Consider the following 16203-nt stretch of genomic DNA (forward strand, 5'->3'; position numbering starts at 1 on the left):
GTGTACCTATAAGCACATGCTAAACACTAAATTTTATATATTTGGGACATTTCAATTGATATAGTTGTTGTATGTGCAGGGATCCACCATTACGCTCCGGGCATACGGATCCTCCCAATCTTTAATCTGCTTAAAAGGCTCTTTTTCGTCAGAAAAGGGCACACTTGTTTTAGAATGAGCAAGTACCTTCACTCACTAAATGTAAAGAACCCTTCCTAGTGGGGGAAACCCACTAGCCCACTTCTATTAAAATGTGTCAAACTTACAATTTACAATTTTTAGTGCTTAACATGTGCTCATGAGTGCATACTAAAAAACCCAATAATTATATACTCGGTAAATTCACAAATAATGTTTCGGCAAAAGTAGAGTTGTATATATTTTTCACAAGAAATAAATTTTTATTTCTGAAAAATAAATAAATTTAACCAAACAGACACCGTACACTCATAATAATGAAGTTTGTTTGAAAAAAAAGAATAAATCGAGGAAGGAATTAAAAGCGAAATGATAAAGCAGTAGAATGTAGAAAACGCGGTCGGGATTGCAGAGGTGGGCTAAAACAAAGAAAAGGTCGGGGGAAGAAGCGGGTGCGGAGGGAGGGATGACCGTCGTGCAGTGCATGCATTTTTCGCATCTCATCTCATCTCTTATCCATTTTCTTTGCATGCACATAAATAAATAAATAAAAATACTAATATAAACAGAAAAAGATAGCAGATATATGAGTAGCAGTAAAGATGAATAAATATATACTACAAGTTTAGTTGGAAAAATAAAAGATACAGAAGCAGCAGTGCAGTTTATTCATAAAATATTGGTATATGTGTTTGTGAAGTGCTCTTCCTACAAAAACAAGGCAGGCAGGTAATCTGTTCATCCATCCACCGCCAGCAACTAAGCAGCTGCTGCTGCCGCCTCCTCCTCCTTTGCCGTAATTATTCCACAACCGCCTACTTCCAATCCCGAGATCTCTCTCCCCCCCCCCTCTCTCTCCACGACGACTTTGTTTCCATCTATCTTCTGCACCCCACCCCACCCCCCTCGTCAAATGTGAATGCCCCCCCCGCGCCGATCTCTGTTTCTTTAGGTTACTTTTTTTACGAGCTCCAATGCTCTTCCTTTCATCTCAATCGGAACTTTTCTCTATCTTCAATTTCACTGATTCGATCTGTAATAATTAATCATGTGTTTCGTGATTCGATAAATATTGATAGATTTGCTTCTTCTGTTTTTACAGGGATTATTTGATTTGATTTGACTTGACTGGAGCTGAATGGAGTCCTCAAATAATAATAACAATACTTGCATGAACGAAGCTTGCAGAGCAACGACGTCGTCGGGTGAATGGAAGAAAGGCTGGGTGTTGAAATCAGGTGGACTTGCTGCTCTTTGTTACAATTGCGGGTAATTATATATATATTTCCTTCCCAATCTTACCCCCTCTTCTCTTCCCCCCGCATATTTCGGATTCCCTATTATTTCTCATCTCATAAAATTTAGGGATTTTCATCCTACTTATATTTCTATTTCTTTACAATGAATGAATTGACATGTGCCCTTTTTTTGATTAAAACAAAAATACATATTTACCAACAAACTCATCTGATTCATGCTATTAGCCCAACTTATGTAACATGCTCACACAAATCTGCATAGGGCTAGTGTTCATCTTTCTATGTATATATATTGGACATTTTTATTTATTTTTTAAACTATAATGCATAAGACTTTGATATTTGAGGACTTACCTTGCATTGTTGGCTTATTAACATTTTAAATTTCATCTTGTACAAATCTGAATGCTCCTAGTAACATGGATGTATAATCAAAGCAATTTGGACAATGACAGTGTTTGTTCTTTCTATGCACATACATACTTGCATAAAACTACCCAACTTTAGTAATTTTAATCTTCAACCTTCCCTGCCACATCTCTCCATGTCCATGAGAGCAGAAACTGGTCGATAATGTGACGGAACATAAGATATTTTCCCTGTAAAATCATCTTTACATAGCATCTCTGCTGACGCTTCAAGAACTCAATACCTAGACATACATGTGTTGGTTACATTTTGCTCTTAATTGCTTTTCTTTCGATCTAGATTGTTTCAATGGAGATTATGTTTTCCTGGTTGAATAATAGTCTGTATCATAATACAAGTTCACAAGTTCTAACTAGTATCCCTTCACTATTAGATATAAGTTTCGCAGACTGCATGATGCACCAGCATGCATCTTTTATGCCTGCAATGTCATTGTTTTCATTAGATTTTTTTTGCATATCTATTATATTACAAACTTGTTACACATAAGCTAACTGTTCACGTTTTGATTTTGTTTGCTGGCTATGCTTCACACGGCCTCTAGATCGGCTTATGAGAATTTGATTTTTTGTGACACATTCCACCGTGAAGAATCCGGATGGAGGGAGTGCAAATTTTGTGGAAAGGTGATTGACGAATTTCCCGCTGTTTGTCAATTTGTATTGACTTGTGTACTCTATTATGCTTGATGGAATTTGATATGACAGCATATTCATTGTGGATGCATAGCATCAAAATCTTTGCACGACTACTTGGATTCTGGAGGTGTAGGATGTTTAAGCTGCATAAAATTTTCGGAAACTCAGCTGATAAGACAAATTCAGGTAATTAATTGTCCAATCACGATTCAGCTTGGCATATGGATTTTTACATAATTATCTTGTCAGTGAAGTGGGTGATGTAATAATGCTCGTGGACACTCTTAAATGGAATTATGGACCTAATATAGCTTACATGTTGGAATATTTGACTTTACAATTTTTAATTACTCTGATAATTGTATGATTGTATAATGTGAGAAGTAAATTAGTAGTCTTTTAGACTATGTCCAATTGATGTAGCATAGAATTAGCTCATCGAGCTAATGTGGACTTACTCAGGTGTTATTGGTCTGTGGTCAATGTACGAGAGTTGTTCATACAATACTTATATACTTATATGTCATGGGTCGGAACTATAGCAAGCCCTTGGTTCAGTAAAGTTGATTAGTTGATTTATACTTGAATCATTTCAACTGCCATTAAGGCATTCTATCATGTTTTTTTTTTTTTTGGTTTTGTGCTTGTGAGTGGCTAATTATTTAATCCATACGCAAGCGGGGTTTATTAATTAATGGATTAAACAATTAACTGAGATCCTGAATTGCGTGTCGTAACAATGTTTTTATGGCCACTCAAAATGTTAGGTGTGTAATTTTTCCATGTCACATTTTTGTTGCAAAGCTTCTATCAGGGTCAATCAACTAGACCTAATATTGGATTAGGTCATACTATTGGTGGATCCAATGAGTTTAGTGTTTGTCTTTTTTGTTTTCATGAGCATATATGTATATACTTTATGTAACTTGAGCACATTTTCTCGGAGTTGCGTTTTTTTGGTGGATTGAGTAATAGGACGTGGACATGTTCGGTGTAAGTTAGTGGTCTCCCTGAAGTTTTTGTACTTAATTTTAATTTCGGGGAATGTTATTTCGAGTATTATTGTCGATTACAACTTTTGGGTGCTAGGTTTTTTATTGGTCCAAATCATTGAGATTTGAGATATTGGATGTCCTCTGTTATTTGAATCTTCCCAGTGCTTAGTAGATGATTCCTTTTGCAGTAGAGGCAGTCCCAACTGGTAATGTGCGTATCTATTTTAGGTGAACTTGAATATGATGCTCAAGTTTGTATCTGTCAGAGTTTTGTGCTCCCCATTCAAAGTGTTATCGGATTAATAGTCCTGTTTACGTGTGAGGGTTTTTGTCAGCTTGCACTTTGTGAGTTCTTACACTTTGTTATGTCAGTTTGACATTAAGGTGGAGCACAACTTGGGTATCAGTCAAGAGGGATATGCTAATTTGCAACAATAGGACTGTAACTCGTCTACATTACTTGTGTTTGTTTGCAGGGAAATTAACAGTTTAAGTTTTGTTGGTAATCTTGGGACATTTAGGTTGTGTAAGACTGTTCAGGTCTAGCCAAATTTCACATTTTCAGAAGTCCAAGATTTGCTTCTCTGCTGGACTTATATTGTTTTTTTTTGCAAATTTCATCATGAGGGTTTTGAGTAAAGCTGTTGTGTTGCCATCAAATTGATTGCATTTCGGCAATCTTGATAAAGTCGGTTTCACTTGTTTAGTGTTGCATCCTTGGTGCGGATTAGATGTATTGTGACAGATGTATAAGTTTCTTTCTGGATTTTGTCTCCAATGTTAAATAATGATCAGTTCTGCGGGTTGTAAATATACATGGAGGTTTGGAGTGCTTATAGGAATCATTAGATTCGGTGCAGTTCACACTTGACCATAAATTTTGGGATTCGCTTGAGGTGGAGTTGTACAAGAGATGTAGTCTGAAGGCTAGAGTAAATTCAGTTTTCTTGAAGTTAGTAACTTTGATTTCTCTTCTATTTTACACTGAGCCGAGGTGTTCACACAAACTTAAAAGATTTGATCGGGAAATTCTTTGTTTTTGGTACTTGGTGGAAAGAAAGCCAAGGTGAAGACGTGTTAGAGTCCATTTCTAATTTGGGTTTTGTTTCGGGTTGAGTCCCAATTGAATGGTTTGTTATGTTTCCTTGAAGTAGATTGTGCAGCTACCTAACTCGAGTGAGAGAGGCGATGTAGTTGGTAGGCTACTAGAGTGTGAGTGTAGATCCTAAAGGATGAAAGATGGTGTCTCTTTGACATTACCTTGTTATTAGTTTATTGTTACATCTTGCCTTGTAGGGTAGGCTGGGTTGACCAGATCACTTAATGTTTGTCATTTGTGTTCATTGATTTTGTTTCTTAATTCGTCATTCAATATGTATCAGTCTTATTAAACGCGAAAAGCCCCTAAAATAAAGTCTATAGAATATATATAGATCTTAATAATTATATTTTTTTCTTTAAATTACTGTTTTTTGCATATTAGTGAGGTTTTATGCTATCACTTTAAGCTGTCAGAAGTTAGCCACATAAATTTGGTCAATATGTATTTGAAATAATTTTCAACATTTATCTGATATACAGAATCTTTTTGCTGCACCTACCTTGTCTTTATGTCTTAGCTGTTACTAAAATGTCCCTGCAGAATCCAAGTGATGATATTTTTGGCGGACTAGGCACACTGGCAGCGATTTGCGATCCACAATCTTCCGTCATCGAAAATTATATGGAGGGGAAGATTGTTACCAAGGGAAAGCTCACTAAGCCGAGCAAAAGTATGGAGGGAAGTCAGTCCAATGGACATGACCTCTTCCTACAATCTCAACAGGGTGAACAAAACTTATCTAGTGTGCCAACGAAGAAAGAAGTAAACATGCTTCCAAAAGGAGAAGTTGGGACTGGCGTTTCACATGTCTCCCAACATTCTAATAAATTAACTATAGTTTCGAAGCCAGATGCTACTCCGCAACCACAAGGGCCGAAAGATATGTATGAGTCACTAGCTCAGCCGTCTTTGAACTTCTCTTTTGGTGCACACTTGAGTACTTCAAATAGTATGCGACCTTTACCTGGTGAGGGTGTTGAAGGAAGAGACAAAAACAAAGTTCCTCCCTTTCAGCAAGGTCAAAGGTCACGCCAAATTCTGCCCAAGTCTTCTAAACCTGGCATCGTCATAAGAGCACAGGGGAGTAACGGAACAGCGTCTCAGACACGGGTTGCTAGACCTCCCGTGGAAGGGCGTGGCCGAAGTCAGCTACTTCCCCGATATTGGCCTCGAATTACAGACCAGGAACTGCAAAAAATTTGTGGAGAGTATCCTTTACTAAGTTTCTGTTTTGGTCATTGAAGCTGGTTTTGTCATATACTGTGCATGTTATAGTTCTGGATCCATATTTCTAAAATTGTTTCACCTTGATTTTGCAATTTGAAAGTTTGAATTCCACCATAGTGCCATTATTTGAGAAGGTTCTTAGTGCTAGTGATGCTGGTCGAATTGGGCGTTTGGTCCTGCCAAAAGCATGTGCGGAGGTAAGTATTTTCTTCTTTTTTGTGTATCATTTAGGGGCCGTTTGGTTTGGGGTATTCAGGAAAGGGAAAGGTAATCAGACTGATTAATTCCCTTTGTACGTGTTTGTTTTGTAAAAATTATCATTCTCTTTCCCCTTTTTCAGTGATGGGTTTACCCAATATTGCTCCTAACTCATTCCCCACCCCCAACTAGGTATTTGGATTCCTTTTCCTTACCTTTTTTCTATTTTGAGTTATAATTCATATTTTAACCAATTAAAATAAAAAATTATCATATAAAGTATTTTTAAGAATTAGAAATAATTTTTAATTTAGTTTTTTTAATTAAATATAATTGTGACATAATTCACATGTTAATTTATTTTAAAAAATTAATAATATGGTTATGTAAATTATATTAATTTATTAGAATATAAATAAATTATCTTGTTATAGATATGAATACATTTAACTCTTTTGAAATTATATAATATTAAAAAAATCGAATATAAAATTAATCACACAAATTTTCATTCCGTTTCTGCAACAAAACCAAACAGGTAAAACAATTCAGGATCATTCCTTTCCTTTCTCCGCGTTTCCGTTTCTGAATTCCATTCCGTTTTCCTCAAGCGAACCAAACGGCCCCTTAGTTTCTATGAATCTCCTCTAATGGTTTATCATTGCAGGCATATTTTCCTCCTATTAATCAGTCTGAGGGTGTGCCAATAAGGATGAAAGATATCAAGGGAAAAGAGTGGACTTTTCAGTTCAGATTTTGGCCCAATAATAACAGTCGGATGTATGTCTTGGAGGGGGTAACTCCTTGTATACAGAATATGCAGCTACAAGCTGGTGATACAGGTATAAATCCATCTTGCTATATACCGCAGGATGATTAGTGATTTAGTGCTATATATCTTCTTAAGTTATCATTTAGTATGTTTGTATTAAAAACATTTTCTTTCTTGAGCTAAAAATTCTATTTGTGATGTTATAGTATTTACTTTCATGAGCTAAAAATTCTATTTGTGATGTTATAGTATTTACTTTCGTGAGCTAAAAATTATATTTGTGATGTTATAGTTTAGGTTGTCTACCACTGTTACTTATTAGTAGGACCCAGCCCATAGGTGTTTGATCAGAGCCGGCAAACCACATGTGCAAGTGGAGCCTTTGAACAGGGGCCCAGAACCTTAGTATGCATGTTATATTGTATATATAATTCAGTGTTTGATCCATAAATAAAATCCTTTTGAAGGCGCAAATATAGTAACAGATGTGCTTGAATACCAAGGAATAATGAAAAATTCTAGGATCATTCATTATCCATTCATATGTCTACATACATTCATTAAAAAGAATTTTCTTTAATTAATAAAAAAATTCAAGGGCCTTTCATTTAGTTTTTGAACCGGGCCTTCGGAATTTTATTAGACGGGCCTGTCTATGATCAGAGGCAATTTTTTTTTTCCGGGGGGTGGTGGTGGCGGTGGTGGTTTGCGTGGGGGTATTAGTTTAGGCGTATTATTTTATGAATTTCATCTCTCCCCCTTCAACTTTAGTAGCTTTTTCTTTTTTGAGTTTTCTCCCTTTATGGTGGTATATCATTGTTTGAAATTTATTTGAGTTCTATGATCATTTCAAGTAACTACTGGTTCAAGTACAAATTTTAAAATGTTTTTTTGAGAGTGGATAAGGTGAACTTCCTTGTATCTGTTATTTTCCTTTTCTTTTTCACTCAGTCAAGCATAATTTATGGCCCGTCTCTGTCTGGTGCTAGGTTTCCGTGCCTATGCATTTAGTGTCTCTGTTCTCGTCCTTACATGATGTATCAATACTTTTATGAAAATTATTAATAGAGAAGAAGTATCGGTCTCATATAGTTTGAGAACTAGATATTAATAATTAACAATTAACCTTCTTGGGTTCTGATAGTAAGGCTTGATACCTACAAATATGTAACTCTGGATGCATATCTGACCTAAATCTTACATATTTACTTGTACTTGAGATGAGTGCCAGTCAAATAATTATACACTTCCCCCTTTTTTTTTTTTCCAGTTCGCTGAAAGTTGATATTGCATAATTGTTCCTGTGCTTGTAAACAAAGAAATATATTATCCAAAGATATTAGATGATTAGACACTCTCAGCTTATAGCCTTGCATGAATAACAAGTTCATCGTGCTTGTTCTCATTCTTTTAAATGCTTTATATAGCCTTGTATATTCTATAACCTGTATTTTTCACACTCGTGTTCCTATATTTCAGTGACCTTCAGTAGGATTGATCCCGAAGGTATGCTTGTAATGGGGTGTCGCAAGGCAGCAAACTCGGGTGACAATCGTGACATGCAGGTTAGGCATCAATATCTTGCTTTTCTCTTTTTGGTATTGCTTTCTTTTGATGTGTCTGCAAATGAAGCACAGTTTATATGGGCATGTATACAGGACAGCTCAACACCTTCACTTCCTAATGGTGGTGGTATTGCAGATGATTTGGTTTCTGCTGTAAAAGTAGACCAACCTACAGTAAGTGGTTACTCCGGATTGTTAGATTATTGGCACTCTTGGATTATTAACTTGACTTTTGTGGTTGGATGCTTAACTGTAACTGAGTAGGATGCTTTTGATTGGATGAGAAAGGAAGAGCAACGAGGCCAGATAAATGGGGAATCAACACAACAACAGATGGGGCAACCAGAGAAAAAGAAATCCCGAATTATTGGTTCCAAAAGCAAGAGGCTTCTCATGCGTAATGAAGATGCTAATGAGTTACAGATTACGTGGGAAGAAGCACAGGAATTGCTCCGCCCATCTCCCAGTGCAAAGCCAACTATTGTTTTGGTTGACAACCATGAGTTCGAAGAATATGATGTGAGTACTTATCCCTTGAGAATTTTAAAGTGGTTTCAGGCTAATTCTGTTGACCAAAGCATGTCAGGAGTTGGTTCTTGTATGGTTGTACCTCTATGTTTGAACTAAGTTCTGCTGTATCTTGGTTCAACACTTACCACCTGCAAATTATTTCACCCAACACACCCTTTGATATGATATTCGAAAGACTTTCTAGAACAGTTCCTGTGATGAGAGTTGTTGGTCCTAGTACATTAAACTTTTAAGATTAACAGGACAAAATAACCTTAAGCAGCTATGGTATATTAAGTTTTTTTGTTTCTCCCCAATCCTTAAACTTTATTAGCTGATTATATTATAAAAAAAAAAATTCCTGAAAACAACTGTAGGCTACCAATATGACATGCATAGCACTAAATAGGGGTCTGCTAAATTAACCAACTACGCCATGTATTTTTTTGTTGTACTCATTAAATTAATAATCAGAAGTTCTGTTGAAACATACTGTTGCATGAGACACTGTAATGCATGAACGATATTTTTTCTACCTGAAGTTAATATATTGTCAATGTCGTGTCTTTATAAAGCATAGATTGAAAGACAAGGTTTTTTTTATACTGTATATTGAACATACCCTGAACTTTTCTTATCCATATTTTCCTTAAAACTGATGTTTTTTATTCAGAAGTGAGTGCTCATTGCATCCATTAGATTACAAGGTACTGGGGCACTTGTGCATTACATCATCCTTCAGTTCGAGCATCTAATTTAGACATCCTTTCCAAAAAATTGAAGTTTATCTTCTTTTTTATTAAAGTTTGTCTTTATCACCTATTTTAGGACCCACCTGTATTCGGGAAGAAGACCATATTCACAGCTCGAGAATCTGGGTAAGTTTCTTTGTTCAGTGGAATTTTGTACTATCGTAAGAAAAGAAGAGACAATGAATGAATATTCTAGTTGAATTGTTGTCTAGAGGCAGTCTTAATAATAATATTCCATTTAGAAGAAAGCTGATAAGCTTGCCTATCAATTTACTTCTGAATACTGGAATTGAGGAGACATCATTAAGCCTGAACCTTGTTGTCCAGATGATTATAGAATTTAATAGTTAGTACGAAGTATAGGCTTACAATTTTGTATTCACTCATTATCTTATAGCTGTATATCATTCATACTTCTTCCTTACAAGTACATCTGTATTAAGACAATTAGTTGAGAGCATTCTTGTATTAGTGAATATATCAAGTCTTATTATATAGGGAGCAAGAACAATGGGCTCAGTGTGATAATTGCTCCAAATGGCGGAGGCTTCCTGCTGATGTTCTTCTTCCTGCCAATTGGATATGCTCTGACAATATCTGGGATTCAAACAGGTTTGTTCTCACCTTACATTTGGCTACTTAATAATACACTCCCTCCTCACTGTTGAATTTTTGTTTGCCATGTACATGTTGAGGTTCCAATTCTACGTACTAGTTTTCCGTGGAGTAAGAGTTTTAATTATAGGTGATGATGTGACAATGGAATTATTATATCAAACTTCAGACTTGGATATTTGGAATTGCATATTCCTGTACCACCATGATTATAAAGCGTACAGTTTTTGCTCGAAAACATCTAGTTTTAGTTGAGACTTTTAATGTAATAGAGGGAAGTATGTTTTTTACCTTCTCCGAAAGAGATGAATTTTATTTTTTCTAAAAAATTCTTTTACACTGAAAAGGGGTCTATTTAATATCTTGTATTTTGCAGATGTTCATGTTCTGCTCCTGATGAGATGGATCCGAAAAAGCTGGAAAATTGCTTTAGAGGTACGAAGAGTAAACATATCTCTGAGATATATTATAATTAATGCTCGTCTTTTCATCTATTGTTTTTAAATGTCATATTCTTTGCTCTAACTCGTAAAATAAATGATGCATCTAAGCTTTTGAAGTGTGCTATGTCTAAGACTCCACGGATTGCCAAAACTATAGTCATTCCTCTTCTGGATATTCCACTCCATATAGACTGCATTAGTTGTCTTAATACTCGTTGACTATTTCAAGTGGTTGATGTTTAGGAGCCATCTTGAAGTCTGGTCTACTGAACTACAATGATTCCCTTGGTTATCCTTTCCTTTCTTTTGTTCCAATATGTTTTAAGCTTTAGTAGTGTTCTATTCATCATTCCATATTTAAAATGTATATAGGAGTCATTTCAGCTTCTATTCTTGGAGAGTTGGCTTTAGTTAAGCTCAAGCAATAGAGCAATGGTGACTGACCCCGTAAGCAGAATCTGGAACATTAGGCGCTAAGCACAATCAGTTTGTAAATTTGCATTTTGCATAGCGATAGACGGCCTAAGTGAACATCTAAAAGAGTAATGAAATCTTGTATTTGCTTAGATACTGCACTGGTTTATAGTTGGAGGAGTTGGGTAATCTATACTAAACTATAATAAGCGACATAGGGATAATTTGTAGTCATCGTCGTTTGGTTACATATGAATTACCTTATTCTCTATATTATTTTTAAAATCAAATGGAAATATATATATAAAATAACTCCTATATGTATATATGTATAATATAATTAGAGACAGACCAACGTGGGTCATGTTCAAGAGAGAACCATTAGACAGAGAACCCTTACCTTATTTCTAGTATTAGTTAGGGTTCTGCAGCAGAACTGCACATGAAAACATGTCTTATTTATGTATTAATTTTGAAATTACTTCTGAACACACACAACAATGAAAAAAAATATGTATTTAAATTTAGATCCTGAAAATCTATGTAAAATATGGTTCTACAGCAGAACCTTAGTAGTTCTATGGTTCTATTTTAAGCATTGGTTCTCTCTTGAGTGCGACCCTATATATTCCAATGCTTAAAATAGAACCATAACACCACTAAGGTTCTGCTGCAGAACCCTATTTTTTACATAGATTTTCAGGATCTAAATCTAAATACATGTTTTTTTTGCATCGTTGTGTGTGTTCAAAAGTAATCTCAAAATATAATACATAAATAAGCTAATGGTTCTAAGGGTTCTATGGCTAATGGTTCTATGTGGAACATGACGCCCAACGTAAGTCTTGTACTCCAAGACTTAACTCTAATATCTTCTACTACTCTAGAAAATATATAAATGATGAGAGACGAAAAATATATAAATAATGAGAGACATACCAAGCGTGAGTCTTTTTAACTCTAATTTCTTCTGCATCAAGACATGCTTCAAGACATTCAAAACGCTACATGATCTCGCGTTAACAATTGAAAGAGGAGGGAACGCTACTCGATTTGCATTTTGGATTGGAAAGTGATATTTTAGGCTCTTTTTTTAAATAGTGAGATTTGGCGCCTTATTCCTAAAAAAAGTGTAATATATCGGACAACACCCAACCGGAAGTCTGCAAGATAGATAATATCATTTTTCTTTAAAAAGAAGAAATAAAGAATATGAAAAAATAATTTTTCATAATTAGTTAAAAAACAAATAGAAAGTAAAACTACCATAAATAACATATATTAATATTAAAAAACACTTGTAGATAGATGATAAATATATATTATTTCTATTGCCCATTTACAATTTATAAAAAATATTGTAAAAACTAAAACTATAAAAGAAAACATATCAGTCGATCTAGTGATACATTTAATCAAACTTCAATACATTATCATAAAATTTTCTCATATTAAAAAGAATATAATGACGTTAAAAATTAAATTAAAAATAAAAATTTTGAATTGTATTCTTGCCCGTCGCGAAACATTAAAAATGAAATATTAAAAGTTTGGTCGGTCGTATTTAAGCTTTTTGGCTTACGGGCCTCCTTAATGTGTAACATATTTTAATGAGTCTTTTTATTGTAATTAAAACATATTCAAACATTGTCATTAAAGCATATCTTTTTGGCCTAATGTTTAATTAGAGCAAGTCCAAGAGTGTCTTAGTGATTGCCTTATAAATATTATAAAATATAGTGTCCTAGTAGTTGGACATCACTTTTGTACATCTACTCCAATAATGTGTCTTATATTAATGCCCTATTATTAAAATATTAATATATTTGGATACAATCACATGTAAGACAAGTGTGAAAAGGAGTGAAAAAAGAGGGAAGTGAATATTTTATGAATGAAAATAGTTCAGGACAAATCTAGTAGTGCCTTAAAAATGAGGCACATGTTGTGTGTCCTAGTGTTTTAAGGCACCACTAGGACACTGTTGGATTACATTTTTGCCTCAAGTGCCTTAAATTCTAGTTTAGGACATCATTTTAAGGCGTTACTGGACTTGCTCTTAGCTTTTTAACGAGCTCAACTATTAAGAACTTATTTAATATGTAAAATAAAAAACTTATATACATACCCAACAAAATATATTAACCCAAACATGTTTATTAATTATTAGAAATTCTATTTTAATTGAAAAACAGATATTATTGCAAACATAATTTTATCTTCACAATAAAATTAAATATTAAAATATATAAGATAGAATAATATATATTATAAGTCACCCGTGCATTGCAACCAGTTATACGCTAGTGTAAATAATATATATAAATTTAGCTTGTTTTATTTCCATAGACAGCACAGTGAAAAATTAACAGAATATGTAGCTTCTTGAGTCGAACCCGAACAGAGGATAAACCCATCACTTGGGCTATCCTATCATGCTCATATTTAAGTAAGTATAGTTGTTTGTAATTAAGAAGTACAACATAGTTCTTACGAGGGTTTTTATTTTTTTGACACATTGGCCCTTTAAGTCTGTCCATTATTACTTAAAGAAAATTTTCACATCTTTATGCCCTCCCAGCCCTTTTTTCACTCTATTCCAGTGTTGCCTTTACCAGTGTCATGAACTGCGGTTAAATTTGGTCAGAAAACTGAGAGCACTTTTCAGTTCTTATGTTCTACAGCTGCTTTGCAAAATCTTCAATCAGCACAAATCACTTTAGCAGCAGTTTTGAACACAATGAAGTATAAAACCATAAATTAAGCGGGACAGGTAGATCCAGAATGGGTATAAACGGGTACAAATTTTCAGAAAAAGGGCGGGCTGGACAGAACTACAAACTTAAAGTTGCGGAGTGCTGAGGTCGAGTGGATAAACTTAAAGAGCAAGGAGATAAGTTTTTGTACTTCATATGATTTATGTCACGTGTACAAATATACAGACTTTAACGGATGAAGTGTTAGTGACCTTTCTTATTATGATATTCAAAGGCAAGGGGTAATCTATTAGTGGAATGGTGGTGATATATGAAGGCTCCAATGGTTCATGTTCATCTGAAAGTGCTTTTGCTATTAGAAAATACAATTTGGTTTCTTAATCAAAAGCATGTACCAATCCATTTAGCAAAAAAGAAAAAGAATAAGGCATGTACCTCCTATTTATTTATATTTTAATGTCCCGCGAAATGTACAAAATAATGATCTTTGTTGAGCATTAGTTGACAAGAAGACTCTGGAAATTTTTATTTAACAAAGCTATTTAATTCATAGAATAGAACACAAATCATGCTACTTATGTTTCAGCCCTATGATGAAGATCCAGCCTTGTTTTACACAGTTTCCTGATAACTTGAGATCGTCCAGTGTGTTTTTTTTTCAACCTATTTCTTTTCTCAGATACTAAAAAGAAAAAACTATTGGAGAACGGGCAAGAATGTGAGCCTTCTCGGCTGGATGCCTTGGCAAGTGCTGCTGTATTTGGAGATCCCACAGAAGACTCTGGTGAGCCTTCTCTAGTTACCACCACCAGGCACCCCCGCCATCGTCCTGGATGCACTTGCATTGTGTGCATTCAGCCCCCAAGTGGAAAAGGAAAGCACAAGCCCACCTGCATATGCAACGTATGCATGACTGTAAAGCGCCGCTTTAAAACCCTTATGTTGCGGAAGAAGAAGCGACAAGAGCGTGAGGCAGAAATTAACAGAGAGAAGACTCAGATACCTTTGAGGAGCGAATCTGAAGTAGACGGGACATCTGAGTATGCCCTGCTGCATGTCAATGGTTCTGAAACTGACAAGGAAAGAAGTGTAGTCAAAGTGGATTTGGCCTTGTCTAGCAACAAGGGAGACTTAGACTTAAATTGTGATCCCAACCGTGAAGATGATTCACAGATAGCTGAGGCGACAGGAACGAGCCTTGCCTCCTTTGTTCCTGTTGCCAGTCTTACATCTGATATTTGTACTGGAGGGGACTCAGTCCCCCCAACACTTGGTGCTTGTTTAATCTCACAAGCTGTTGATGAGAATGAGGAACACCTGCCTGAAGAAACAAATGTCACATCTATGGATGTGGAGGAAGAACAAGGGGATGAAGAATTTTGAAGTTTGAAAATCTTGTCAAGTGCTACTTTTTTTGTTTGTACATTTCTGTCCCAGAATTGTAATTCCTTTTTCTTATTTGGCTAATGTTATACCAGTGCATTTTACATCACATTTTGTTGTATCAGAGTTCTAAAAGCTCGAGCATTAAATGTACCCTTCTTGAAGCTGGAACATAAATCATAGTCAAAACCTCAAACCTGTGTACCATAAATTTTGGCAATCTTAGAGTTCTATAACTATAATGCTTCAGTTGGCATCGCTTCGTGGCAGTGTGTCTGTTTTCAGAGGCCAGTTCTTTTGTGAGACACAAACAATAACCTTCCACCCAGAGAACGAAAACAGGGATCTCAGTACAGGTGCAAGGTATGGCGTGGGGTGAAATGAAAGGGTAATTGGTTTTAGTAGTGACTTCTCCAGATGTTTAAAACAACTGGTTTTATAGAGAATACTCATGATTTTAGCGAAAATTATTGAGATGTCTAGATACTTGATTTATTTTTAAAAGGACAGTGCTAGGGTACATATTATATGTAATATAAATAAAACATTTATTTATAAAATTTAAACTATAATTTTTGATAAAATAAAAAAAGTATGAAAATATACTTTATTTGTAAGTTAGAACTATTAGAAAAAATAATTTAATTTCAATCAAAAAATTATCAACTTCTATATTTTTCACGTCTTTCCTTATATTTTTTTGGTTGATATATATTTATATATTTGTAAAGCCGACTTTTATTAGATTGTTAAATTATATTTATGAATGTGTTTCATATTAGAACTACGATATGTAATGTGAATTATTTTTATAAAGTTGAGAGTTTATAATATAATTTTTGCTTTGATATATTTTCTTTCAAATGTTTGATGAAAATGATTTTAAGACGTTACATATGAATTGTGATATAATTGTCTAGTTCTTTTAAATATGATATTTTTTATTTTTTATTACAATAATTTTGTGAATTAAACTATTTGTTATGTTGGAATTAGATTTGGCTTATTAATTTTAATATTGTACATAATATTATTTTTGTTTAGTA

The 16203-nt window shown here is 34.6% G+C and overlaps 1 protein-coding gene across 2 annotated transcripts; it reads left to right on the forward strand.

Annotated features, from left to right (window-relative positions):
* Positions 1 to 777: 777 nt before the first annotated feature.
* Positions 778 to 15353, forward strand: LOC108204567 (B3 domain-containing transcription repressor VAL1). 2 transcript variants are annotated; one of them, XM_017374072.2, is made up of 14 exons: positions 778 to 1090; positions 1241 to 1407; positions 2371 to 2452; positions 2534 to 2650; positions 5102 to 5769; positions 5889 to 5985; positions 6654 to 6828; positions 8238 to 8323; positions 8417 to 8497; positions 8588 to 8842; positions 9662 to 9711; positions 10084 to 10197; positions 10577 to 10635; positions 14454 to 15353. In XM_017374072.2, the coding sequence occupies exons 2-14, from the start codon at positions 1277 to 1279 to the stop codon at positions 15155 to 15157; spliced, it is 2619 nt and encodes an 872-aa protein (XP_017229561.1). In that variant the 5' UTR covers positions 778 to 1090; positions 1241 to 1276; the 3' UTR covers positions 15158 to 15353. The 2 variants fall into 2 exon arrangements, with proteins under 2 accessions (XP_017229561.1, XP_017229560.1); XM_017374071.2 differs by having other exon boundaries at positions 958 to 1090; positions 8396 to 8497.
* The last annotated feature ends 850 nt before the right edge of the window (positions 15354 to 16203 follow it).

This window comes from Daucus carota, chromosome 1 (genome assembly GCF_001625215.2).
Source record: "Daucus carota subsp. sativus chromosome 1, DH1 v3.0, whole genome shotgun sequence".
Classification (NCBI taxonomy): domain Eukaryota; kingdom Viridiplantae; phylum Streptophyta; class Magnoliopsida; order Apiales; family Apiaceae; genus Daucus; species Daucus carota.